The sequence below is a fragment of the Pyrgilauda ruficollis genome, unplaced genomic scaffold, assembly GCF_017590135.1.
Source record: "Pyrgilauda ruficollis isolate IOZ18807 unplaced genomic scaffold, ASM1759013v1 scaffold114, whole genome shotgun sequence".
NCBI lineage: Eukaryota > Metazoa > Chordata > Aves > Passeriformes > Passeridae > Pyrgilauda > Pyrgilauda ruficollis.
In genome coordinates this window covers 96303-123880 of record NW_024509655.1, presented here as the reverse complement: position 1 = coordinate 123880, position 27578 = coordinate 96303, and the positions used below count along the sequence as shown (strand labels likewise).

Sequence of the window (27578 nt, the reverse complement as noted above, 5' to 3'; positions counted from 1 at the left end):
ACCTTTCTGTACCTGTTTTGCATGATCAGTGCTTAAAACCTGGAAGTCCTTGTTATACAAGTGACAATTTCTTGCAGAACTTTAATCATAACATTTTTACCCCTTTTCCTCAGTTTTTTGACCAAGTTTTTCTTGTTTAGATTTACTGGAGAAGAATCTTGGACTATACAAGACATCCAAGTAATGCCTGTGGACATGGAAGAATTACTCCAAAAAGCTCTTATTCCAAATATACATCTCAAATTGCACTTCCTGAAGAAACCTTCCAAAATCAGCAATGTTACAGCATACACACAGTATTAAATAGATAGATAGATAGATGATAGACAGATAGACAGAGTTCCCACTTCCCACACACTGTGACTTTTATCGTGCACTGACTAAAGGCTTAATATACTTAATAAATCCAGTATGTATGTATTTCATTAAAGATTGAGATGTATTTACATTAATAATTCCATTTTCATTAATACAGCTGTCCAGAGAGAACCATGGGTTTTACATGGCAGCCTGGGCTTTCCCAGCTCTATTCAAACCCTCTAGATGCTGTAGTATTCCCTCCTGAAACAAGGCGGGGGGGGGGCGGGGTGGGGGGGGGGGGGAAGGGGAAGGGGAATAGAGAAACAAAAAACCTTAAATTATCCAGCAAGTAATGAAGAGACAGTTACTAGCAGGAGGAGCTGCTACCTGAAATAGCAGAAAGCAGACCTGTGCTGACACAAATCTATAAGAAAGTGTTAAAAAAGGAACTGTTTGGGCAATGAATCCCTAGGATCACCCCAGTCCAATGTGTTCATTTACACCCTCTACTCTCTTTATTAGGTAATCTGAGAATAAGGTATGAGCTAAAAGTAACACAAATAAAATGTACGATCCTTCATGTTCCATTATAAACAAACCAAGTGTAGGCACAATATTTGCTTTGTAGATTATATAAGATGTTTATTAGGAAGTAAAGTGCTCATTCTTGATCATTCTAGAAGACTTCCATAATTAAGAGCTTCCTAATGAGACCAAACATTGTACATTACTATGCAAAAAACTGTACCTTTGTAATAAGTGACAAATGATATTATAATCTAAACTGAAAAATGCATCAATAAAATGTTTTGTAACGTTTATGAAGTGGCACTGCACTTACTGCAAGGCCCACTGCCAAAGCACATGGGTACCCCATGGAAACTTACTGCACTTCAAGATGAAGTTTGTTATCAAGTAACGACATATTACAGAAATACACCCCAACAAATACCGCTATTAATGCAAACATTTTCATAATAAACATATACTACGAATGAAAGGTGAATTGAGTGACTGAATTTACATTTTGAAAGACACATTTTGGATATGAATATAAAGACAAGGGTCTATATATTTAAACTGCTTTGGTACAGTATTTTCTGTTTTCCTTGCACACCAGATGGCCATGTGTACAGCTGGTGTTTCTCTTTGGTCTGTTTGTTTACAGTCAGAAATGCAGTTCAATACCGAAAAGCTTTCCTCAGAAAGGTTTCTGGGGTGTAAAACCCTTCATTCAAGGCAAGTGAGAGCTTAATCTGGATGCTCTCTTCCCACACAAATGCCCTACCCACTGTGCTGTGCACTGTTTTCACAAGTTCATGAGGACTCTCGTGAAAGGGTATGAATTTCTTCCCAATACAGGACCAAATAACCCACACAAGAACTACAACTTGTGCTCCTACATAATTCTGTTCCCAAGACACAGCTACTATGAAATTCCAGGACTGAATTTCCTCCTCTTCCAGCTTACATTAGGTTTCTGTGCATATAGTTTCTCATAAAATTAAAAATGGAAAGGTTTGAATTCTATTTAGTTTTAGCAAGTTCCCTGGTTAGAGAAAAGGCATTCTGAGCCACTGCACATCCAGGCAATGCCATTGCAAGGATATATGGAACATGGAAGCTTTGCCTAAGCAGCACTACCACAAGAATGAAGAGATACCAACTGCTTGTTGAAACAGAAGGCACCAACATAACACATGCCACTTATACTTTGTTAAACTGGCCTTTTTTCCTCTACATACGCTACTGATAGCTGAGATGTGGTTGATTATGTAGCTTTCCATTATCTTTTTCACCAGCTTTCAGTCTTTAAACACCAGAACACTGCCATCTTCAGGAAAAAATAGCCTCCCTCCTAAGCCAGCATTCCACATATGGAGACACATTCCTAGGCAAAACTGCAAACACTGCCTCGGTGCTCTCTATAGGAAACCAACAGAATTTCAACGTTGCATGTCCTTTCAAAAATAAAGCTTCTATGACACAAAGCAGAGGGAATTAAATACTAAAAATCAGTGATTATAATACAAACATCTTCTCAAAGGAATCCTGTGTTGTACCTCCTGTGTAGCAGAAGTCTGTGTAGAAATCATTTCACAATGTAGCTAATAATTTCACAAGCAGTTTAGTTAAATGTAAATACAGACCACATAGTTGAGATGTGATTAGAACTTCACACAGCACAAGATCAGATTTTCCCAAATGTCAGAAACTTCTCTGCCGCTTTCCCTGTCACACCCAAGGAAAACTCAGTGGTTTTCAATTTTGTGTGCTTTTAAATAATGTATTTTCTGCAAAGTAGCTGTACTTATCTAAGAACCTCTGGAATGTTTATCCCAGAAACACTTAAATCATTAAAAGACAGCACTAAAGAATGGGTACTTTGCAACTTAGCTTAAAATTATTATGTTAGTTGGGTGTGAGGAGGCAGTTATCAAGTATTTCTTGCTAAATGCTACTTATAATGCATTCAGTTTCTACCACAGAATGATGCAATTTACAGTTGTACAGACTAATTGCACTTTCTTCTGCTTAAAGAAATGTTCCTCTTAAAACAGGAAAAAATTTTTTTTAAATTAAGTAAAATACTAGTATACCAAGAATAACTCAGAAAGACAAGTAGAAACTCATATTTTAAAAAAAAGTGCTGTTTTATCTGTCAGCTGTTATAACGAATAAGACAAACTGATGCCATATTATTTTAAAATTTGCTTTTAAAAGCCTTTAAAAATTGTATTTTCCAAGAGGAAGCAGAAAATTAATAGCCTCTTAGTATGCCAGCCACTGCACATTATTTTGTCTGAAGCTTGCTGCCCTTGTGCAAGTGTTCCCAATAATATTTTATGGAATCAGATTTCTGTCCTGGTAGATTTTGTCTCACTTGCTATCGATTCAGTTTCCAACATTTTTGTTTCCAAGGGTGACATTCTCACTGCTGGCATTACACATGGCTTATACAGGCCTGAAAATGATTTATGGAGTGAAAGATGAAACCAGTGAAAGATGTCCTCAGGGGTCTGATCAGAACAATCCCCTCACGCTGGGAAATTTGCTGGCTGAATACTGAAACATGTGGAATCACCTACAAAGCCCAAGCTACACATGGATGTTGTTCCCCCCATTTCCTGCTCCTGCATCAACACCATCTGACTGGGAAGAGGATGGCCGGGAGCTCCTGGAGCGCGGTTGGCCGCTCAGTCCCAGGGGCGTTCCCAGCCGATGGCTCATTTGGGAGGCCGTGTCGTCCGACTCCCAACGCTCCAGCTCCTCTCGCACCAGCCGCTCCATCTGCTCCCTGTGGATTTCACTGGTCCGGCCCAGTCTTTCGTCCTAAACACATTAAAAGACACAAGCTGGAAGTGCAGCTTCCAAACTGAAGTCCAGGCAAAACCCTATACAACCACAAGAAATTCTTATACTGCTTGAGTACTTCCATAGGCTAATGGGAAAACAGCTCCCACAGCAAACTGTTTTATTTCCAGGGATGAAATTAAATGCCCAGGTTGCCACCCAGGAAAGCACAACTTGTATACCACCTGACAGATTTTAGCATCTACAGAAGTAACACACCTCCCACTGGCCACTTCCAAAGGGCCCTCAAGGAAAGAGAGAGTGAAAGGGGAAGCAGCAGAAGTCAGGTAACCCTGGTGACAGAAGTGACCTCTCCCACCTGCCACACACAGTCCCAGAAGCAACAAAGGAGAATAAGAGCAGACTGGGCTGGATCCCATAGACTCTAACAGACTAGTCCACAAAAAATATTATATTAATCCCAACAGACACTAAGGAATGGTGCAACTACTGAACACCACTGCTTTCCAGATCACAGGTTTAAATGGTGACATGGCTGCCATAAGACATGTTGTCATATCTGAATCTTGAATCATGTTCCCAAAATTTCATGTTTTAAATTTCATGTTTTCCTAACACCTAACTGAAACCACGCACTTACTGTCAAAGCACCCACCTCCTCTTTATCACCACTCCTTCAATCCTGCCAAGCCAGGCAGAAGGAAGAACTACCAACAGAAAGGAAGACATCCAGGTTGTGACCAGACCCCAGAGAGTGACTTTCTTACCTCTGTCACTCCATCTAACAGCCTTCCCAGCACATCTCTCCTTTTTAGCTTGGCCCTCTCCATGGCTTCCAGCTTCACCATAACAGCATCGATCTTGGAGACGATACTGCCAATGGAATGCTCCATGCGATCCACCCGCCTCATGAGTCTGAAGGCAACAAGTGGGAGCTTCAGTGACTCGGACATTGCCCAGTCAGCACCGTTCTAGCATGTCAACACACAGAGCAGACAAGGATGAGACATCACTGTTATCCAAGCACGCCTCTGACACCCCACAGACCAGTCCTACTATCTAGGAGGGACGAGGTATACCAGAGCAAGAAAGTAAAACAGGGGCAAGAAAGTAAAACATGGGGGAAAAAAAGTATATCTTGCACTCTGCTTTCACTGCTCCTAGGACATCATCATGAAAATTTGTTGGTTGCAGTTATATAATTCTTTATTCAGCTAGTGTTGCTGTAATTAATTAATATGGAGATCTATCACTTCGGACAAAATATACACTCATGAGTAACTTACTCTTATTAAAAACAACCATTAAAGCTCTCACTGTACTTAAAATAACTAAACGGTTTACTAATTAAAAAAACAGAAAAATCTTTTCTGTCATTATTGTAACATGACCCTTTTCTCTGACTTTTCAATTACAAGGTTTTAAGGACAGGGGTTTTGTTGCTGTTTTTTTTTTGTTTATTCTGATTTTCTATATTCTAACCAGCTTCCACAAGGCTTTCTAAGGCACTTCCAGTTCAGATATTATTTGAAAGCTACTAAAAGGAGTGACTTATGCGCAAAAAATCCTAACACTTGCTTTTAAGAATAATTTGATTAATATGAAGGAGAGAATACTATATAACCCAAAGAAAAAAACCCACAATGAAATAAGAAGAAAACAACCAAAACCCAACATGCAGATTTGTCCCCCTCAGAAGGATAAGCTTACACTTGGAACTCTTCATAGGAAACCCCACTAGAGCTGCTGCCCCTCCTCCTGGAGCTGTGCCCGCTGTCTTCATCCTCATCCTCCTCAGAGTCGTCCAAGCTCCGGGGGAAGCTGCGGCTGCTCAGGGGACGTGGTAGAGAGCTCCTATCCAGGTCCAGATCCTCCTTTGTGAAACCACAAGCCAGAGAGAGAGAGAGTGAGAGAGAGATGTAAAAAACTTTCACCTGTACATGGGGGATGGTGGTGTCAAGGTCAAAGAGCTCCTGTCCTCTATCAGTTCCCCTGTGCCTTTTTAGAGTTCTGCTCAGACAGCCAGGAATGACAGCAGAAGTGAAGGGGGACAAGAGGATTTTTCTGAGGCAGGAAACCAGCACAGGTAGCAGACTGGCAGACAGTGCTGGACGCATCCCACTCCTAGTGCTGAGCTCACCCTCTCTTTCTCCAGGTCATCTCTCATCTGCTGATGTTCATGCTCTGTCAATTCCTGGTCCCCATCCTGATCATATTTGGTAAATATTGCTTCAATCTCTGCATCTGTGTGCCCCTTCCTGAAAAGGCAGTAAAAGCAGTTCCTTCACTTTCCATTTTTCAGATGCTGAAAGAACTCTGTATTAGAAAACATTTCATTTCAAATAAACTTTCATCCTCAAGACAAAGGCCTATAGATTCATAACACTGATAAAAACCCATCAGTCCCTATCCTTCATTACTTAAAGGACCAATCTTCCCTACATTGAACATTTCTCCTTCACAACTCCCTTCTATATCTTCTTGATTTGTACCCTTGCCTTGGACTCCTGACAAACTCCTGCAGTGGTCTGACAGAAACATTACCATTTCCTCAAAGACCTCTGCTTCCTCAGAGATTTCTGTGTTTTTCTCCTCAAAACACAGAAATTTAAGGAGGTTTGTTGTGATAAGGCACGAAATGATGACACAGACACTGCTGCTCTCGAGGGGAACAAAAAGAAAAAGAAGAACTTTATTTTCTGACTCCAACATTTATAGTTTTCCAAAGGTGACAGTGGATTGGAGGGTGACAGTGCCACCTCTCCAATGCCACTGGACAGACCAAGGGTCCATCAATTCTCTCCACCTCCATGAAAGAATGCAAAACATAGGTTATTTACAGAACTGTGTGTGAGAAAGTTTGTTGAAAGAATGTAAACATCAGAAGGCTTAACAAAGTCTTACAAAATCAGGGCGACAGAGGTTGGGCCCCAGAGCTCCAAAAACCTTTCTCTGGTATGCGATACCAACACCAGCCATAATGCAGAGAAAAACACTCTGGTGTTGTCTTTATCCACATTAGTGTGCTTCTGCTAGAGGAAAATCACATCAAAAAGTTAACATCACAAGTCCCTGGCTGTACTATTCAAGGTAAGAAGTAACAACTCCCTTACCCTTTGAGATCCTGCCGGAGTTCATCAAAATTGAGTTTTCCTCCACCTTGTCTCAGGCTTTCTGAAATGTCATCAACAGTAGTTTTCTTCAACTTAAGTTTGATCATGGCTTTGTTGTAGCCCTAAAAGAGAAAGTAAAATTTGTTGTTTCTCACAAAATGAAATTTCTAATAACTTTATTGATTAGAGAAATCAGTTACTGTACAATCTCATTCAGTGCGTTCAGTGTGAGCATTCAAGGCAAAGTCTCAGATGACTGAAATACATTGAGATGGGAAGTTTTCACTCATTTAATCTACACTCAGCTCAGATTAATTTATTTTAACTGAGATGTGTACTCTGACCAGCTGCTGCCAGCTTTACTTTGTACAGCTTATATAGTATTTTATGAAATAAGTTCAGATGTGACGAATAAGATGTCAAAAAACCAAAGTATTACATTTACCTTCCTGATAAGGTCAGACAATTCCATTTCTGCCTTCTGTTGTGCCATATCTGATTTGACTTCAGAGTAGGTATCATTGATAATGGCCAAAAACATGTTCTGTTCATAAGAGAAAACAAAAATGTTGAAATTTCAAATTTCAACAGGGCTGAGCCCTACTACTCCTATGACCTTGTTGTGCAGACCTTAAGATAGATTTTGTTTCAAAAGGCCAGAAGAAAATGGTGATGTGTTTAAAATGAAACTAACATCCAGAGCTTGATATTGAAATACGATGTGCTGCAGCACAACAAATTTTACTCAACATCATTGGTTATTAACATAACTGGAGAATTACTTTCCAGAGAGGGCTCACAGCTACACACAGCAGTGGCAGTAAACCCTGCAAGGCAAAACTTACACAGGTAACAGATGTGAATTAATTCAGGCAAAACAGCTGGCAACAAAAATGCCAGAGGAATCAAGTTAACTACTCATCCTGTAATAGCCAGCACAAACCAAAGGTTCTTATCTAGTTACAGCTCTGCTTGCATTTCAGACTAAAGATAAAATCACAAAGCTTAAAATCAGGCACTTGGCATTTATGGCACCAACTGTGGAAAGAGCTCTTTCTTGTTCAGAAAAAGGAGAAAATATTGGTCTCACTAACTCTGTGCCAAGAATGTAACTTAATCAAACCATACTGTCATCACTGAAAGGCTCCTGCTAGACATGGAGTAAACATGACTGAATTACAAATTGCACATTCAAGAAGAGTTACCCAGTTTACTGGCATGTTCAGTGTAGAAAGGCAGTTTCCTCATGGACTTAAAAAACATATTTTGGAAAAATCTTTCAGTGTCGTATCTTTATGCATTCATGCCCAACACCAGAGAAGTAAGAGGTAACTTGACAATTCACTGCTGTGCCATTTTCTGCTGCTATTTTGCGCAGCTTTAAGAGTTGGTGCTTTCTGCCCATCTTCCCTAACTTAATTTCCAGGTCTCAGACTGGTCTCAAGGGACTTGCATCAACATTTCATTCAGGCAAAATGATACTAAAAAATACACAAATTACAGTGAGTATTTTGGATAACCTGCTCTGACTTCACTTTCCAGTGCTTTTCTGTTGCCCCTTAGAAAAAAGATACTCTTTCCCTTGCTCGACACTAGGCTGTTCCTCTGGAATGCTTTAGGTGCTACAAAGCAAATAGGAAACTGCTTTGTGTGAACCTTTGGCACATAGTGACACATGTTATTTTCCCATTTAATCCTGGTCCATCTCACCAAACAATTTAATTCCTCACAAAACACTTAAAATTCTCTGCATCCTTACTAGAGAACATCCAAGATTAAATATTTTCCCACAAATAAAATCTGAATGCCATTCTTCCTCATCTCAAATAGCAACAAAAAGCTGCACTAACTATGAGGGTCATTAAATAACACTAAAAATTATGATGATACAGGACTGCTGAAGAACCATGCTCTTGCAGCAGGCAAAGCTGTGTGTGGCATGCACGACAAGGCTGCTGTAAACACAGCCAGCCACACATTAGAGCACTTTATGAACCAAGAGACTGCATGGAACAGTATAGCTACTTTTCACCAAAAGAGACAGCCTTGCTGTATCTGCCAACAAGGCACTATTCAGATTTTAGAAATAAAATTATTAATAATAATAAATTTAAAAACCACAATGTGGAGCACTACATGAGAACGACAAAAAACATACTATGCAAATCAATTTTAAATGAGGAAAAACAGGAAAGAGTGTAGTGACCAGTCATGGTAGCAGTTAGGCCCCTTCATGGGCCATATGCTCATCATTATCAGAAAATGCCCCAGAAGTCACAGGAGGAATCAAAGGACAAGTGATGCAAAAACAGCCACTGACCCACCCCACATAAACAAAGTGTACATACCAAAAGAATGAAGAACATAAAGAACACAAATGTAGTGAAATAAACAGGTCCCAAAATTCGATTAGCTTCTTCAACCTCTGTGAAGTTGAAGTCTCCCAAAATGATGCGGAACTGAGTAAATCTTAAAAAAACAAAACACATCCAGGAGCTGAAGAAAATATTACTGGAGCTGTGCGAGGATTCTCAAACTATTTTATTCTAGCAGTGAGACTGATAGGCTGCAAAGAGATCTGCACTGTTGTAACACTTTATCAGGAACTGCAAAAACAATTCATCAAGCACATCTGTAGGCATAACCCAACTCACAGTCAGGCACCACACACAGAACAAAACCATGGGGGTTATTTCTCCTTTTTGGTCACAACAGCAAGCAGAGCAAACTAACAGTTACTACTGTGAAGCTCTGAGACCCACTCCCATCTTCCTCATACACATACAGCCCCAACTCTCTCCCTCTAAGCTGGAAGAAGCTTGGCAATCATCAGCATATTTCCAGTTCCTTCACTTCTCTGCAAGAAACTCCTTGCAACATTGCCCCAGTGTAAGGGAGCAGGGGAAATCAGTGACTGACCAACCTGTTAATTTCCTCAGTTACAATCAGGTTATGTTGTGCCAAATCAACCAAGGAAAAATTGATTAGCAATCTTATATTAAGTCCTCTCTCTCTCCTGGATTCCAGATACTTACAAATTTTGTGGTTGGCTAAGATGGACTCTGACTCAAGCAACTATGAACACTATTAGGAACACAGCCTTATTATGTATCCAATATTTCAGTAAGCATTTAATCACTGAACATGGAGTCATTGCTTTGTCTAGGAATGTAACCAACCCCTGTAAAAATCATAACACACCAACTCAGCCCTGCCATTTTTGGCTTACTGCTCTGACAGCAATAACACAGAGATAAAAATGTTATAAAAATGTGTTTGCTACCAGGTTATATCAACAGCTGTGTGCCTGCAGCTTATCTGCTTAGATGGGCGTCACAGGATTTGCCTCTGATAAAGTAACCGATTCACTGATGCACCTAAATCTTCTTTGCATTTTTTATACCTGTACTTACATGCAATCCTGGAAAGTGCTGAAGTCATCAATTTGAGTGCCGAAGACAAGATAGGCCAACTGAGCATATGCCAAGAAAATAATAAAAAACATAATGGCAAAGCCAATGACATCCTTTACACAGCGAGACATCGTGGTGGATAACTGACTCATCGTTCTGTTGAAGTTAACAAATTTGAAAAGCTGTTAAAAGAAAAAAGAAAAGAATAGAAAAAAGCTGACAAGAGAAGGAAGACAATTTCTGAACATAATTGCTCTCCACTCTTTTACATGAGATGTCTTACTTCACACGGCTTTGGAGACAAAGCAGTACCCCTTAAGAATTACTGACTTATTAATTGAGGAATAATAAAGACATTTCTTAACATGTCTGCTGATAAAACACAAGCACTGACTACATCTTCTAGACCTAAACAAGAGCTGACTACACCTGTGGCAAATTACAGCTTAGCTTTTCACCTGCAAGAAGTTATCACTGTTCTGACTTTCTGACAGTATTGACTTTGAGAGAAACATGAGTAAACCTCAAATAATGCGTCTCATGAAACTCAGAATACTGCTTACATTCTAATGTTAGAATAAAGATGTGTGTCTTGAATTACCTTAATCCAGACAAAAAACACAGTGACTGCAGCAATGTTGTTAAACTGCATTTGCCAATATGCTAAGGGTTCGAAATTGGGGAATGAGTTTTGATCTTCCAGCAGCTTCTTCAGGAGCATATCGACAGTTGATGTCCTATAGATGCTAATTCCTATAGCTACCACAGATAGCTGAGGACAAAAGAAACACACAAATTTACAAAAAGTAATTAGGATTTTAAAACAACTTGTTTGAGATATTTATGCCCGATAAAGTTAAGATGTGCAGAACTTCATGCATTTCACAGTAAAACCATTATAGTTCAGGACTACAGACAAATAGTCTGGGAGTAAGAAGGTTTAGAAGTAATTTCCTCGCCACTGTTTGTGAAGAACAAGATGACAGTGGCACCTAGCAGGACCACAGAAGTGATGTCACAGAGAAGAAAATGTAAGGAAGGGAATATGACAACTCAAACAAACAAAGGTGAAAAAGAACACAGAGCAAAAAGACAGCAGTAGCAAAAAAGATACTACAGTTTCTCCAGAGCACAGACTGAGCAGAATTGCCCAGAAAAAGCAACAGCAGAGAAGCTGCAGTTTTGCCACAGAGGTTTCTTGTTTTGACTTCTGCAAATGTGCTGTTCATTACTGTAAGTGAACACTTCACCACATACAGAGAGTCATAAGTACATAATCCTACATTTAAACAATGCCCCTCAGGCAAGGCATGAACATAGAGTTCTGACCTCTTGTGTGAACTGAATTTTACACTCACACTTGAATACTCTTCACTGACTGTAACAGCAAAGCATTTTATCCCTGCCCAACCATTAAGTGCAAAAAACAGCACACAGTTCATGTAAACATCCTCCTAAGCAGCCCTTACAAAGCACTGTGATGCAAGTACGATTTCCCTGGAATACAAATACTGGCTTCAAGACTTGAAACCTTTGATTAATCCAAGCCTGAAGATACAAAACGAGCATGGGACTGGAACTGTTTCAGCATTTCTGGCTTTGTATATGTTTGGTAAGCACAGCTTGGTCTGAGTCCAGAAAGAATTATATTATGCAGCTTTATATCCAAAGCTCATATTTTCTGGTGCACTAAGATTACTGATGTGCAACACTGTTCACTTAACCTAGACAGCTGCTAGCACTCTACAATTCTGAGGCCCTTCTTCAAACTTGGTATTAGCTGGTGAGTATTTAATACCAAGACAAATCTCCTTGCGGTTCTTTCTAAACGTATTCAAATCCCAGTCCCATTCCTTGAAATGCAAATCACTTCTTTAAAGCAGATGATTTTCTTATTTGAAAGCCAATGCAATAGTCTGTACCAGATATGTAGAAGGGAGGGCAAGTTTGTCACCTCCAATAAAAGCTAAGTCTGTACAAACAAAAACTGAAAATGCATGATAGACAAATACTCTAACTTTGCACCAGGAGGAAAGCACTGAAGACAGAACAACCAACTTTGTGAAACATACCAACATTGCAACACAGACTAAAATTGTCATATTCAGACTGAATAGCCTAATAGTCTGGAAGTGTTCTTCCTAATGATGGTCCTGTACCTTAAAACCACAACAGGAACACTGAGTAATTAATGTCTCCCACAAAGTGCACTTTAGAAAGCAATTTTAGCCTGATTAAAAAGGTTACTTACCACAATGATAAGGATATCAAGGCAATTCCAAACACTTCTGAAGTAGCGCAGTCTATGTATGCGAATTTCTAAGACCTCTTCCACCATATAATACAGAATAAAAAGACAGAAGGACATTTCACAGGCTGCCAGGAAAAAATCAAAAGTGGAGATGTAATGAATCAGCCTCACAGGCTGAAAGTGCCAAGATGTAACCAGGCCTCCAGTAGCTGGAAACTCTACTAGCAACCTGCATTTAAAAAAAGGCAAAGAAAAAAAGAATTTAATTTAACAAGAACTGATGAAAAGCACTACTAAAAGACACATGGGTTTATCTGTATAATTATCTAAATAACAGAAACAAACCCATATAGGATTCTGAGTTTTCACACCACACAAAAGTTGTAAATGTGACCACACTCAATTTTGACTAAAACTCAAAGCCTTTCAGGAACAGTGAAGAAACAGAGACAGAAAGATTTGTTTTCATCTCTGCCTGTTTCATGCTGCCTAAACCAAAGACTGATGCTCTATACCCATGTATTTACTTGAATATGCCAACTCTTTAGAAAGGTCTCCTGCAAACTCCACCCAAGGCACTGTGGCACCAGGAAAGCCAGGACAGACTCCATGAGGAGTCTCACTTCTTTGACAGGGTGGCATGGCACTTCAGTTGTCTATCCCTTTTACACAAAACATACTCACCTATGTCCCCAAAACAACACCAATCACAAGAAAACCCCAAGTCTACAACCCACACCGTGCAACTGAACACTGTCATGGTTCTGTTCATACCTGATCACGCAGAACAGGTTGATGTTTGCATTGTACACAGAGAAATCAATGAAGGCTGCTCTGGTCCCTCTGTCCAGCCACAGGTTCTTCTTCAGTCTTGCAATCTGCAGAGCAGTCACTTCTCTGGTCCTCGAGAGGTCTTGGTAATAACCAGCCCCACTGTATGTGGCAATCAAGCCCCAGTGGCTGCTGCCATTCAAATCCTTCTCATTGGTGTATGTCCAGCTAGTTCAGAAGTGAAAGAGAGCACATTGGTGTTTCCACCTTTAACTTGCAATTAATAAAACAGATATCAACAAAAACTGACCAAAAGCCATGCATTAGCTAGCTACTAAATATGCTTTAATTCATGGGGTCCTTGCTACAAAGTTTTGATGTAACCACTGAGAAAGAAGTTACAAAGTTCCTTTGACTAACACCATAAAATTAAGATAGAAAAATGGGTCACATATAAAAGCATATAAAAAATGAGTATGTATCTACATGAATGCTACATACGCAGTTCCATTCCGGAGTCCAAAAGGAGCAGTATCTTCATTAGCTACAGAATAGACATCGTAGCAGTCTTTGATTTCCTCCTTTAAATCTTCAGGTATGGAGCAGGAACCATTTCTGACTTTCAGCTGCCGAATGCGGGGCACTCCTAGGAGCAGGTTCTCGTAATAAATGAAGCTTTTGTTTTCTGCCATGGTTTTGTTGTTGTACCACATCTCCCAGTAAAGACCATCCAGCAAAGGGCCTTCTGTGAACTGGGGAGGATGACAGAACTTCAGTTTGCCTGTTGCCAGCACTGTTTTTGTAGATCTTCATTCCACAGAAGTGTTAGAATTGCAGTTAACAATTTCTCTGACAGAAGACTTTACTATTACCTGCCCTCCAAAGACATTTCACAAATTTGCCCTGCCCTGCCCCACCAACATTATTTGACCTCTAAATTTTCACATATTAAAGGCCTATTTTGTGCCTTGACATTGTGCACATAGATTTTCATGCACAAGCCTGACCACATTAGGAAATAAGATTCTGAAGGTTAAATTTATGGTTCATGACAGTACCAGTGAACCACAGCAACACAGATACAAAAACTTGGGTTTAGATTACCTTCCAGAAGTCATCCATTGTGGACAAAGTTTTGAAATCAGTTTTCTCCGTTTTTGACACGGGTGTTTCCAGGAAGAGCTGTGACATAACCCTTGTATAATAGTACATACTGGAACTCACCGTCCCATAGGTCACTGCAGAAGGTTTGGTAAAAAGAGAGATGAAGGAATGAAAAAAAGAGAAAAAAACCCCCTGAAAACAACATCAACAAAAAAACCCCCACACCAAATAAAACAAAACAAACAAACAAACAAAAAAAAAAAAAACCCAAAAAAAAAAAAAAAAAAAAAAAACCAAACACCCAACAAAACAAAACAAAACAAAAAACCCAAAAAAATCCCCAACAAACAAAAAAAACTCCCAAAACCCAAACCTTTATTTGTTTTGAATACATCAAGTTGCATTTGTGGAACTATTAAACAGCAAAACAAAACCCACACCAAGCAGCATTTATCTGTCAATTGTGATTAAAATATAAAAAGCAGTGAAGGCAGACTGATCAATCAATTTATAATACTCTCTTCTCTTTTCCACACCTCATTCTATTATTAATGCTTCTACCAAAGTAAACCTCAAGGAAAACAAAGGCACAATTCAGCAGCCTGAAGAGAGGCAGGCAGTGCCTTTTTAGGTGGCTTGTGCTCTCCAAGGCATGCAGGGAGAACTGGCAGAGATGGCACAAAGACCTCAGGACAACTATGCTGTGCTTGAGAAGATAATGACAGTCAATCAGGATACAGCAGGGCACTGGGAATGACATGGATTAGGCAATGAACGTCCAGTACAGCTGTGCAGTGCTTTTAAGAGAGACTCCTCACACAAAATAAAGGACTGTATTAGTCCTTTTCCTCACACAGGGCCAAAGGTATGGCTGAGGGCCACAGAGCACAAATTATGTATAAAACTAAGATGGGTTGAGGAAATAGTCACTGGCATGGGTATTTATGGGGAATAAAACAGTACAATGGAACTGATAAAGGAACCTGATATCCTAGGCCTGATCAAGCAGAAACCTTAGGAGAGACAAACACAGATAAATTCTCCCTGGGCAAGAAGTGAGCAAGAGACATGTTGTAAAACTTTTGTGATAAGATAATGTTACCAGGTGACGTGATGTCATGAAGAATGTGTAATCAATGGGAAATTGTTACCAAAAACAAAACCTTATATAAGTGCCATAGCAGCAAAACCATATATAAATGCCTTATATTCTCAATAAAATTGGCTCTTGATGCAAGCTCAGATGTCCCCGTCTCTCCATCACCAATAGGTATTATTACCACGTGTAAATACTTGAACCACTCTATGGCTAAAACTCAGAGGAGTCTGAAAAATTAGACCTACACTGAACAATCACTGTCAGTTTTGGTAATTGTATAAAATTTATAAATTGTTTGTTTCCCTTAACAACCAGAGAGCAAGAACTATTTTTAATAGAGTTCTGCTGTGCACATGGAATGTATCATGTGACTGTGCAATACTTGGATTCTCTCTAAACATGTACTCTGCAAAAAACAAGAGAACAATAAATGTTCATCATTTAGCCTGCACTAGGAAGCACTCTCCTAGGGCATGCCAAGCCACAGACCATACTGACCTCCAGTTATTGCTTATGTGAAAAATAAAAAGGATACTTAAAAAATACTAATAAGTCAGCAATATCTCCAGATATTTAACACACTACATTTTTCCTTTATTCTGTTAGCAAAAATCTTTTTCTGTAGCAAAACAGTCAACAGCCTGTTAAGAGTCAAACTTCTCCTGCTGAAACAAATTTCACTTTAAGGCAGACCCCCTCACTGCAACATTTCTCCTGGTGCTACAGTGTGCCAGCCACAAGCACCCTTGCACTGCTTTGTTCATAAACCTGATCTAAGCATTCTTAAATTACTCAGGAAGGAAAAAAAACCCATGATATTTAATATATAAACATGCCTGCAGTACAACATCAAAACAGCTGTGTCAATAGTATAAAATGTGGGCTTTTTAGTAATTCTGTTACGTTCAAGCAGAGCAGACTTGCTCTCAGAGACAGTCTACCAGTGTAATTTTGCCTTTACTTTTTCACTCTGAGATTCCCTCTCACAAAAATTTAAAACATCATTTTGCTGTATTACAACTGATCATAAATGGTAACTCAAGAGTCACCAGCATTTCAGGCATTTAGGGCAGAACTGCTCACACTAAAAACTGGAGAATTGAAACATAACTGGCTTTCTAAAGATACACTAATTTAGTGTACACATTTTGTTGGTTTTCTTCCTAGCAAACAAATAAAACAGACATTTTGTAACTCCACAAGAAGTTCTTTCTTGCATTTTAAACTGAATATTACTATGTTCTGTGTTCTTTCCTGTTATGATACTTCATATGTTATCAAGACAAGAAATGGCACAAACCACAGAAGTCTTCAGCTGTGAACTGTATATAACCTTGCTGATGAACTTCAAATGTGGTGATTCAATTATTTGTCCTGGATGACTAACTCCTCCTCTTCATTTACCATTTCTGCTCAGTGATTTCAAAAAGTGTAGCAGAAGTATCACACTGCCATGTAGTACTACAATAAAAAAATGCTCCCTAAAAACAAAGAACAAGTCTATTATCATTTTGTCTGAAGACTCTAAACTTGTTGAGGCGCAGAAAGTTGTAGTATTTTCAGTCTCAAGCAACAGCTCATCAGCAGAAAAAAAAGAAATATTTGATTCCAAGTATTTGCCTGCCTGTCTATTACTTCTTCTCCCACAAACAACCTTCTTTCTGGAATCACAACAAGCAGGTAGTACAGAACTGGATGCACTGGTGCTGAGTAGTACTTACAGACACACAGGACCACGAGGAAAACCATGTACGTGATCAGTTCCCGTAATATACTTTTCAAATATTGCTCTCTGCTGGTGTTGCTCTCTTCCATGAGTCTTGTCCCCCACAGACCTTAAAAGGAGATATATATATATATATATATATATAAAATTATGTGCACAGATGTCTGGTACAGATAGTAAGTGGTGTTGAAAGCTTAACCTTTGTTGAAAGCTTAACCTTAACCTTGAAAGCTTAACCATTGCTGCAGGTTCTTCTATGGATTTTAAGTTTAAGCAAGAGGAGCTTCATTTGTAGAGAGAATGAGGCCTCAGGCAGTACCAAATATCAATGAGACACCATAATAACTTAGGAACAGCTCAGCAGAGCTCTAACAGCATCTTTGGAAGATTTGCAGAAGTGCTGTCACTTAGAACTACATGGTATAAAAACAGATACAACATACAGAGACATGCACAGACAGCTATCCGTCAAGAAATGGAAATGCAGTGTTTTGATATGTTTTCTTTTAAACATGTAAATCATTGTTCAATGAATGAAAATGCACATTCATTATTGAGCCTTTAGGAGCAGTCTTAATTTTCTACATGAAAGGAGGATACTTGAGTCAAACATTTTTAAAACACCATATCATAACCTTCCCCTCTCACACAGGCAAGACACACAGCAGGGATGTTGGTGAGCATTTCTGCATAGTTTCTTTCCCTGCACAACAAAGCGTTATCAATTAAACATCAGTAGCAGCCTAAATGAGAACTGCTGTACAGTCTAACTCTCAGCTTGAGCAACTGCATCAGCTGAACTGTTTCTGCCTGGTCCTCATTTCATATAATGCTTGACATTCCCAAAAAGACAAGGAGAGAAGCTATTGAACTTTGGTGATCTCTTCCAACTGAAGAATGAAGCATGAGTTCAGTCAATCTGTAACCACTGCTGTAAGGCTAAGACAATGGGCAAAGCTGTCTGCTGCAGACCTTTGTTTGCTAACAGAGATGGGAATAAGGAAGCTCTTCCCTCTACCTGCATAAATGAGAAAAAAAAAAATGTGTTAGATGTTTCTTGAAGCCTTTCAGCTACCACATTTTTAAGTTGTGACATAAACCTGGAAACTTCTCTTTCATGGGCACAGCAAGCACTAAGAGTTTCAGCATTAATCTCTGTTCACGTGGCTTAATTGGTTATTTAGGGGCTTCCCTAGGGTCAGCCCCAGAGCTGACAGAGAGCTTTTTCAAAGCTGTTCTTTAAGGCCAAGTTTGAAAATGTGCAGACTGCAACTTTACTACACCGAATGCCAAATCCTCCCCATTATGTCATTCTTGAAGACAAAAACACAAATACAAGAACATTTACTGAGTCAATAATAATAACTCAAAAAATTCAGCCTCTAGAACAGCACTATGTTGCACTAGCAACCTTCATAATAAAGGCAGGAAGACATTATAGAAGAGAGGAAGAAAAGGCTGGAAAAGCCAGTGAGCTAAGCTGGCGAGAAAGCCAAGTCCTGGCTGTCAGCACATTACTCACCAATAAGAAATGTGGTGAACAGAAGCAGAAAGTTTCCAAACTCAAACTCTGTCATATTAGACTATCGTTAGGAGTTAAGTCAGCAAAGAACAGAAAGTTACAGCAAAGAAAAAAATCCAGCTAAACAGCACCAGGGATCACACAATGATTTTTGTGCTGAATGAACAATGAATTTTCCCATCAGCTAGCTTGGAGCTTTCATTAGCTGTTACATTTTTGCAATATATTATTCCCCTTTTTCCATTATTAGAATATTGATTTAGATGCATCAAACATAGAGATAAGCAGTGCTGGATTTGACATCTGCTGCAAGCAACAAAACTGTTTTGTTTTCTTACATCCATTTGCTATTCATCAACTCTTTGACTGAATCTGTGTATTTTTATCAAATAAATCTACAACTAACAACAACAGTTGCTCATACTCATTCTGTATGTAGCAGTCTTCATGAAAGTATCGATTAACGAGTGACTGGGAAGGGTATCTTGTACCTTTATATAACAATAACTAAGAAAACCTTTCAAGAAATGCCCAACACACTTTAGTGATGACACACATGAGGGCATGGCAGCACTGGGTGACCAAGTACAGCTCTACAAGGCAGGATTTCCTTTCCAGGCTGGCTCTAGAAACACACCTTGTTTTTACCCATCAAAACTTCTGGTAACTTCCTCCTTAACGGAGTAGAATAGTCAGTCCTTTTTCTCCTCTCAGCATCTGGGATATTTGCTGAAGAGATCTGTAAAACTAGAGGAACTAAAGGCATTTCACAAATATTCCTGTTAGAATCTGAACAGAATCCACAGAAAGAAGAATCTCAACTACTGATAGTCAGTTCTATTCACTTAGTAACTCCTGTTACAGCAATTACCAAAATCCCAATACTTTAAATCCCCTCTGCATTTTTCTTTCATAACTCACAGCAAGTAAAGTGCAATCTGTCATTGAACATTCCTCAATACTAAGTGGAACCTTTTTTGCCATGGTGACACTATCACTTGTGATATCCAAAGGACTGTTCCCTCTTGTTGAATTCTATCTAGTGAGATGGAATTCCATTAAATAACTTTCCTGTAGTCCTTGAAATAAAACTGAATGCACCATTTCCAGTCTTCAAAGATACTCATGGATATCCATGGAATGTCAAAAGAACTGTGGAGTATTCTTTCCAATAGTAAACCCGCAGTTATTCTTCAAGTACCCTATAATAATGTCAGGCTTGCAATCAGCTCCTTCAAACTGTGCAGCACAGGGATCACATTCTTCAGATAAGTTGTTACCTATTCCACAGAAGTACAGTGCCCTGCAGCACCTCCACAGCACCCACGTCTCACCCAGACATTTACTGTGCTCAGGAGTTTATGGCAACATTCTCATCAAAGAGCCAGAAAAGGATCTATTGACTACAGTAACTTTAGCTACACTTGCCTATAGAAGGTGGTCAGGAAACAATAGAAACTGTTTTGAGTACTACTGCACAAATCACAACAGAGATGGAACAGGAGCGACACCTGCCAGGCCACCACCAGGTCACTCACATTTGTCTCATGTACAAACACTGCTGCTTTTTACCACAGTTAAAAATATACACAGGAGGTTCCTTCTTGGCAACAACTAAGACAAAGGGAGCACCTGAAGTATAAAAACTTCGTAGAAGTTTTTATAAAAGGACTTAACTTTCTCCATATGAAGCAGCTCTTTTCCTAGGCAATTACATATCTCAGCAATGGACTAAAACAAACACACCACTAGAGACTCCAAACAGCACAGTGCCAATTCATGCACAACACAATTACTGGTAGTTTTTCCTGGTTATTCTGGTTTCTTGTTATGAAGTGACTTGGGTCATTGAACATGGTCCCAATAAAATCTGCTAAAAAGAAAGCATGCTCTATTCCATAATCTCTGCAAGTCTGACTTGCATACCACTAAGGTATTGCAATGTTCAAGAGGGATTTCTTTTGGTGCAATACAGCCAAAGCTAGAGAAATCATTACAGCAAACCATATTTGAATGCACATGAAAATCAGAGAAGGTACAAATCCTTGCTTAAAGTCAAGCTTGTTTTGACAGTTCCACTGATGCTGTGGCAGCCAGTAACAGTACTATCTACTATCTTCAGAAAATCCACATTTCAGAAGAAGAATCTTTATTTTCTAAATATGGTTTGCTTTTTCTGCAGCTTTATAACTATAAAGATTTTACACTTAAACCAACGCTCTGTTTAAAATCCTTGTAGTTTGAAGCTGACATTTTAAGCCTCTCTGAAAAGAAAGGAGGGTTTTTCAAGGTTGTGCTCCCACAACCTTAAATCCAAAGGACTCCCCATCCAGCATTCTCTCTGCTGTTGTCAAATCAACCCTGTACAAGGCTGCTCAGCAGGGAGTTACTGCAGTAAGCTTTGAACAACACCTCAAATGTTCACTTGATATGTGCTCAGTTTTGCTTCCAGCTCTGTCCCTGGTCACCATCTGTGTGACAACAGGAAGCACTTAACTGTAAAGGGCAGCACCAAGGCACTGCACAATACTGCAGAAAAAAAAAAGTGATTCAAGCACCCTCCCAGAAACCCACTCTAAGTATCCCATCCCATCCTAACCACCTCTTCTATGAACGGGGTATTGCTGAAAAAGAAGCACAAGCATTCTGCTCCAACCTTCCAAAGACCTGGTGCTGGGGCAGAAAGCCGAGGTTGGAAAAAACCTCTGGAGATCATCACATCTAACCTATGACCCAACATCACCACGTCAATTTGACCATGGCACCGAGTACCACATCTAGCCTTTCCTTAAACACCTCCAGAGATAGTGGCTCCACCACCTCCCCGGGCAGTCCATTCCAACGCCACCTTTTCTGTAAAGAAATTCATCCTAATGTCCAGCCTGAACTTCCCCTACGCGGGAGTGTCTTACACGGAAAGCAGCCAGGAGTAAGACCTGGGAGGCAGAGAGGTGGGAAAAGGAAGGAGCGAGACGGGGGTGCATCTGCGTGTGCTGGGGGACATAACCGGCACGGGGATCGGAAGACAGATGTGCACGAAGAGATGGGGACACAGAGACACAGGCAAGGATGGATGGAAAAGGACACGGGCAGAGGGGAAGGAGGACTACAGGCAACTGCAGAGGAGAGACTACAAACAACTCTACAGAGCGCAGGAAGCGGCACTCGCGCCTGAGGAGCCGAGTCGGGGTGCGGACTGCGTGGCCGGGGCTCTCTCACCTCGCAGTCTCCGCGCAAGGCACTTGGCCCAGGCCGCTCTGCGGGGCGCGGCTCCGTCGGGCAGCCCCGGGAGGCGGCCCGGCCCCTCGGCTCCGCCGCGCCCCATAGGGCCCCGCCGCGCCCGCCGCCCGCCTCCCGCCGGGCCCCCGGCGCCGCTGCCCAGCGACGACGCGGCTCGGCTGCCCCACTCCACTTCCATCTCCAGCACCGGCCCCGCCGCCGCCGCCGACGCCGCCGCGTCCTCCTCAGGCTCGAAGCCCGGGTTGTCCCGGCTCCAGGCCTGCCGCGAGCAGGCGGAGAGCGGCGGCGACGGCGGGCAGGAGCCGGTCCGCGCCGCCTGCCCCAGCCGCTCCAGCTCCAGCTGCTCCCGCCCGCGCCGGCTGCCGCCACCGCCCGCCATCGGCCCCACCGCTGCCTCCCCTTCCCCGCCCTCTGGCGGAAAGCCCGGGGTACGGAGGGAGATGTAGTCGCCCTGGTTCCCGGCGGGAGCGGCGGCCGGGACCTCCTTCCCGCCCTCCTTCTCCTCCTCCCACCACTCTCCGGGACAGCCCCGGACCGCCCCTGCGGTAGCGGAGCAGGGGCCAGCGCTGGGTGTTTGGCGTCCCGGTCATCCTCGGCGAAAGTACGAGGAGGCCTCGCGGAGAGGTTGTACTGGTTAAATTTGTGAGGAACAGCCATTTCACATCATTTTAAGAAGAAGTATTAAAGCGCTCCCCCCCCACCCCCCCCTCCGGTCCAAGCCCCAGTGAATAGTAATGCAGGTACAGGGTTTTGAGATTTTATTTAAGTCCCGCTACAGCAAAACACCGCCCGGCAGCGCAGAGAGCAGGGTGCCCGAGGGGCGACGCTCGCCCGCCGTGTCCCACAGCCTCCGCCGGCACAGCCCCAGGGGCCGTGGACCACCCCGAACCCCAAGTCACCACGCGAACTACATTAACACACAGTTCCCCGAAATGAAGCTACTCCCTGCTTCCCTTAGGTAGGGATTGGAAAAGAAGGAAAATATTATTTTTATCTCCCTTTAAAGGGTGACTTCGTTACTTTCGATGCTGTGACGATCTTGAGAATCCTCGGCACTTTCCAGCGTTTGGCTGCTGATATCGTCAGAGAGCTGAGCTGATACGCGGTCCCGGCTCTCCCTGCTTTCCGCATTCAGGTGGCTGTCCCCTCTTTCCCTGCTTTCCACACTCGAGTGGCTGTCCCCTCTCTCCCTGCTTTCCGCATTCAGGTGGCTGTCCCCTCTCTCCCTGCTTTCCCCACTCGAGTGGCTGTCCCCTCTCTCCCTGCTTTCCCCACTCGAGTGGCTGTCCCCTCTCTCCCTGCTTTCCACACTCGAGAGTCTGTCCCCTCTGACACCAGACTTGCTACTGTCGCCTTCTGCCTCGTGGCTGTCGGATTTGGGCCTGCTGTCGTTTTCCAAGCTACGGTCATGCGGGTCGCTGTCCGGCTCGCTGCTCTGGTCAGACCATACCACGCTGCTGGCGTGCTTCCTCAGGGATCTGCGGGAAGCAGAATCATCCCGGGAGACAGAGCGCTGGCTGTCTGCATCCATGTCGCTCTCATCTTCCTCAGTGGCATCATAGATGAGCTGTGTTAGAGAGCAGAATAAGAGTCATTGTCACTCCTGAGGAACTGCTCCATCAAGTACTGCACTAATGCAGCCTGCTTGGACTGCAGGGGTGCTCAAAGCCTGCATGATGAACCTCTGCCTGGAGATACTCTGGTGTTTTATGGAGTTACGTGAACCTTTCACTTTGTGAGAAATTCTCATTTGCTCCTGGCCTCAGATTTCATGTGTGCAAGTATATCGTGACAGTGCAAACTGCAGTTTTGCACAGCTTAGAGCAGCAGGTTGCACTCCTGCCCCAGTGCATTGACAGCCGTCGAGAGCCCTGAGCTGTGGTATCCAGAGAAAGGAAATGCATTCCTTCACTTATGCCTACTTTCCCTATACCAGTTTTCAAAACCAACTCCCATAAAATGCCATGTCCATTTTCAAGTTCACTCCCCATTTCCAAGAACGTGGGCACCACTGGTCAGTGATATCCACCTTTTTGGTAGCTTTGTGGCGTTTGATAGACTTCAACAGTGCAGCATTTGCCCTCATCCTGTAGGCCACACTGTCACCTCTGCCAGCATTGTCTCCCCGGGTGAAAGGGAAAGTGGGGAATGGTTCAGTTATTGGAATGTCTGTGGGAAAACTCGTGACAACCTCTTCGGATTCATTCGTGTCATTGGAATCATTGTCATCATCATCATCATCCACATCTTCATGGCTCTTTCTTGACACATCAGGAAAGTGCTGGAAAACATTTATTACACATCAGGCAACTGAACACGGATGAGAGAGGTGCAGACTTGTACCTGTCCCATTTGCCAAGGGCATAGGCACTGCTGAGGAGCTATGTGCAGGCACTGCACTGAGTTCACCTCCCCCTGCCTGGAGCTTTGTTTTATTTCGGGAGAGATGTTACTGCAAGAGCCACACTTGAGTGAGGAAAATGAGAGCTGTACCACACTGCCTGCTCTACAGCACTCAATGGACATGCTGTCCTTCAAAACACTTACCAGTTGTTCTGGGACATCTACACTTTCTTCTGAAGAGTAAAGGGTCTGAAAGGAACACAAAGCTCAATGTTAGTACACAAAGGCACATGCAGTGGAGCTGATCAACATGTTGACTATTCTTTAATCATAACTTGCAAATCTTGGCATGGAAAGATGCTCTGCTTTCTCTTCCAGTTAGGTGTCTGTACCTGCTGAGATGATGCCAGGTCACTCTGTGGGTGCTGCTGACTCTCCTGAGACTGAGAATTCACATGGTCATTGTGATATCTGTGCAAGTGATGGCCCCTGGAGTCCTTCAAGAGAAAATAAAATGGGGGGTTAATCCTCAAAGAAGCAGGCAAAACTGCTGCATCCCAACCTGTGCTTTCAGGCAGATGTGGCATCTGCAGTACATAGTCCTTCGGTGTGGGATGTGTCCTCAGCTGTTCATTGAAGTAGGAAGAGGACTCAGAACAAGCCATCATCCCAGATGAACATTGTACCTATAAGATAGATAGATGTGCCTCTCTCACTGGCAGAGCCTGGGGAAATTCAGATCAATTTCTCCAGTCTTGTTTTTATTGAGTGGAATTTGGAATTATATCTAACAATCATTGCTTCTGCTAGTTCTTAGGGCCTTTCTGGAGGGTGATTTTTCTCCCACCTCATGAAGATTCTAAACTAAATGCAGTAGTTGGTTCTTAGAGCCAAGAATTGATTTTACAAGGGTAACAGCTAGCAATGGGGAATGAACTGAAGAGCTATATAACAAGACTAAATGAAGTTCACTTACATCATTCAAAAAAAAAAAAAAAAAGGATATTGGATTAAGGTGCTCTTCCAACACCAAATATTGTCATCTGATCCACACTAATGAATATGGGTTATGGTAATTTTGCCATACTGCAGTCCCTTTCTCTTTTTAATTAAGAGCTAAAACATTTTTCTTTAAGAAAAAAGATTTCCAGTGCTGGTCTGGAGATAGAACTAATGAAAGTCCACAACCAAGACATGTGACACAGGAAAAAGTCTGTGGATATCCGTGTCTCTCTGCTTTGAAACTAGCTCATAACAGCTAGGTAAGGACATGTTCTGCAAGCACCTACAATCATAGAACAAGTACCAGAAAATGTGTTCTGGAGGAAAACAAACAAACAAACAAAAATTAAAAAGTACTTATCAAAGAAAATTAACAGAAAGACAAAATGACCTTACATATTTTTCTTTGGAGCTGGCAGAAATGGCATGCTGCTTGGATTGAATCACCTTGAAGGGAGAAGAGAGAAAAAACATTTATCAGTATTTCTCACTGATGTGCAAAGGAAATAATGCAAGTGCTGGGGATAGTGATTTACTCACTGGCCATGCAGCTGTGATGCTGATAAGACATAAACACAGAACTGCCACCTTCATTGTGATATTTTACCTAGAAAACATTTTGGAAAAGTAAGTCAATAAAGTAAAATACCACAAAAATGCTATAGACTTTTCCTTTATCCCTGTGTACTTCACTATGCCAAGACCTGGTCCCTGCTATGGATTCAACTTGCCCATCCTAATTTTATTTCTTCTATCTTCCATCACCACCTCCCACCCACCTTGTAATGATTTAGCAGCTCAAAAAGGTACAAGGATTTTGAAACTGAATGCTAAGAAGAGCTGAGCAGTGGTGCGAAAAACCACACTGAAAAGGTGAACTGACTCCTGTTGTCTACTGACTTGCATAGGCAAATGAAAAGCTCTGTGAAAAACTGTTATAAATACCAGCTTTGGTTTATCTTCATTCACTTAACACAATTGTTTTGAAAAAGAGGCAGGTTAAGGCAAGCAATTTGTATTGTCTTGTCAGCTATTTTGAAACTAGTTTTTAGGGTTAAAATAATAATAAAGTTAATACTTGAGTTGCTGAGTAAAGTCAGTTTATATGAACATAAACTGCTTTTATTGATAGACCTACCTTTCCCCATCCAGAAGTTAGAACAAAATAACCTATTTCCAAACAAGAGATTAGGTGAAATAGCTGCTGCCATAGCTCGCATTGCAGCTTTAACAATTTAATAAATAAGAGATTCCTGCTGAAATTAGGAGAGCTACAGTAAACTTCAGTGCTTACTGACCAGCTCCCAGAATAAGGAACATCCCTGAGAATTTAAACCAATTTACTGATGAACAAGAGTCATTCAAAACTTTGGTAAGTCACAGCAGGAAAGAAAGCTGCTTGGGCCATTTAAAATGCATTAGTAAGGCTGGCCCTGAGACAGGACACTCTAATAGAGGTATTGCAATTTCAATTTTCACAGAAAAGTGTGTCCCATTCACTGTCCCATCAACTCAGGATTGTGCAGCACAAGCTGTGAGCCTGCCAGGAGAAACAAGAACACTGCCAGGCAGTGATTACATGAGGAAGAAAACTTTCTGTGTTCAAGCACCAGCTCTGAGTTTCTAGTTCATGATTCAGTGGCAGGGTTTTCAGTAACCTTCTCCCAACATCTATCAGTGCACAAATTTAAAATTGTGATTATGTGTAATACCTGGCATTGCTAAAGCAACCTTGCTCCTATAAAAGCACACCTTTTTCCACAGAGAAATATCAAACATCCCTGCCCAGTGAAGCAGTTTTCAAAGATCTGCTCAGTGCTTCCTAGGCTAAAGCTGCAGATGGACTGGGACATCAGGTAAAAAAGAAAAAACATTACCTTTTCTGGTGCTAAAGGAGTCAGCCACAACAAGAGCACTCTTGGTGACCCCAGCAGCAGCTCCAGACAGTTGACTTCCAGCAGCTCTGGCTTTCTCCCCTCGTCCCCTGCTGCCTGACATCTCTGAGCTCCGGGAATTTAAACCCTGTCCCAAGCACAGCTACCGATCCCCATGTGGTGGAAAAAGATGAGGTCATGAGGCTCCTGGCCACTGTCCTGCCCACGTTCTCCTACACTTCCTTTTTGGCATTGTGGCAAAAAAAGCAAACAAAAACCATTCTAAGGTTAAAACATTACTTATGAGCGAGATCATTAACCAGCAGGTCTGTTGAATGCACAGTGTTTGGTATCATGTAGGAGGGCTTCAGTGCATGCCGGTTCTACTTTTGTAGAAAGCCCAGCTTTCCAGAAATCTTTTGTACCCTGTTCTGTAGGGGGTAGGAATATCTAATGTGTGCTGGAAGAAATAAATCTGAACATAAAATTCACCAAAGAGGTATTA

General features: G+C 41.6%; 2 protein-coding genes across 4 annotated transcripts; both read right to left on the bottom strand.

Annotated features, from left to right (window-relative positions):
* Positions 1–757: 757 nt before the first annotated feature.
* Positions 758–22247, bottom strand: PKD2 (polycystin 2, transient receptor potential cation channel). Of its 3 annotated transcripts, none has more exons than XM_041480012.1 (15): positions 21834–22247; positions 17088–17201; positions 14268–14401; positions 13665–13915; positions 13167–13391; positions 12393–12621; positions 10743–10913; positions 10142–10323; positions 9077–9197; positions 7174–7272; positions 6729–6850; positions 5756–5873; positions 5326–5489; positions 4383–4530; positions 758–3633 (listed from the first exon to the last, which is right to left on the bottom strand). In XM_041480012.1, exons 1-15 carry the CDS (start codon positions 22231–22233, stop codon positions 3400–3402), a joined length of 2712 nt encoding a protein of 903 aa, XP_041335946.1. In that variant the 5' UTR covers positions 22234–22247; the 3' UTR covers positions 758–3399. The 3 variants fall into 3 exon arrangements, with proteins under 3 accessions (XP_041335946.1, XP_041335954.1, XP_041335965.1); XM_041480020.1 differs by lacking the exon at positions 21834–22247 and adding an exon at positions 18065–19352; XM_041480031.1 differs by lacking the exon at positions 758–3633 and having other exon boundaries at positions 4450–4586.
* Positions 22248–22786: 539 nt separating this feature from the next.
* Positions 22787–27197, bottom strand: SPP1 (secreted phosphoprotein 1). The gene is made up of 8 exons (XM_041480223.1): positions 27077–27197; positions 25740–25806; positions 25596–25646; positions 24590–24694; positions 24402–24446; positions 23884–24135; positions 23202–23421; positions 22787–23036 (listed from the first exon to the last, which is right to left on the bottom strand). The coding sequence occupies exons 2-8, from the start codon at positions 25791–25793 to the stop codon at positions 22855–22857; spliced, it is 909 nt and encodes a 302-aa protein (XP_041336157.1). The 5' UTR covers positions 25794–25806; positions 27077–27197; the 3' UTR covers positions 22787–22854.
* Positions 27198–27578: the final 381 nt, after the last annotated feature.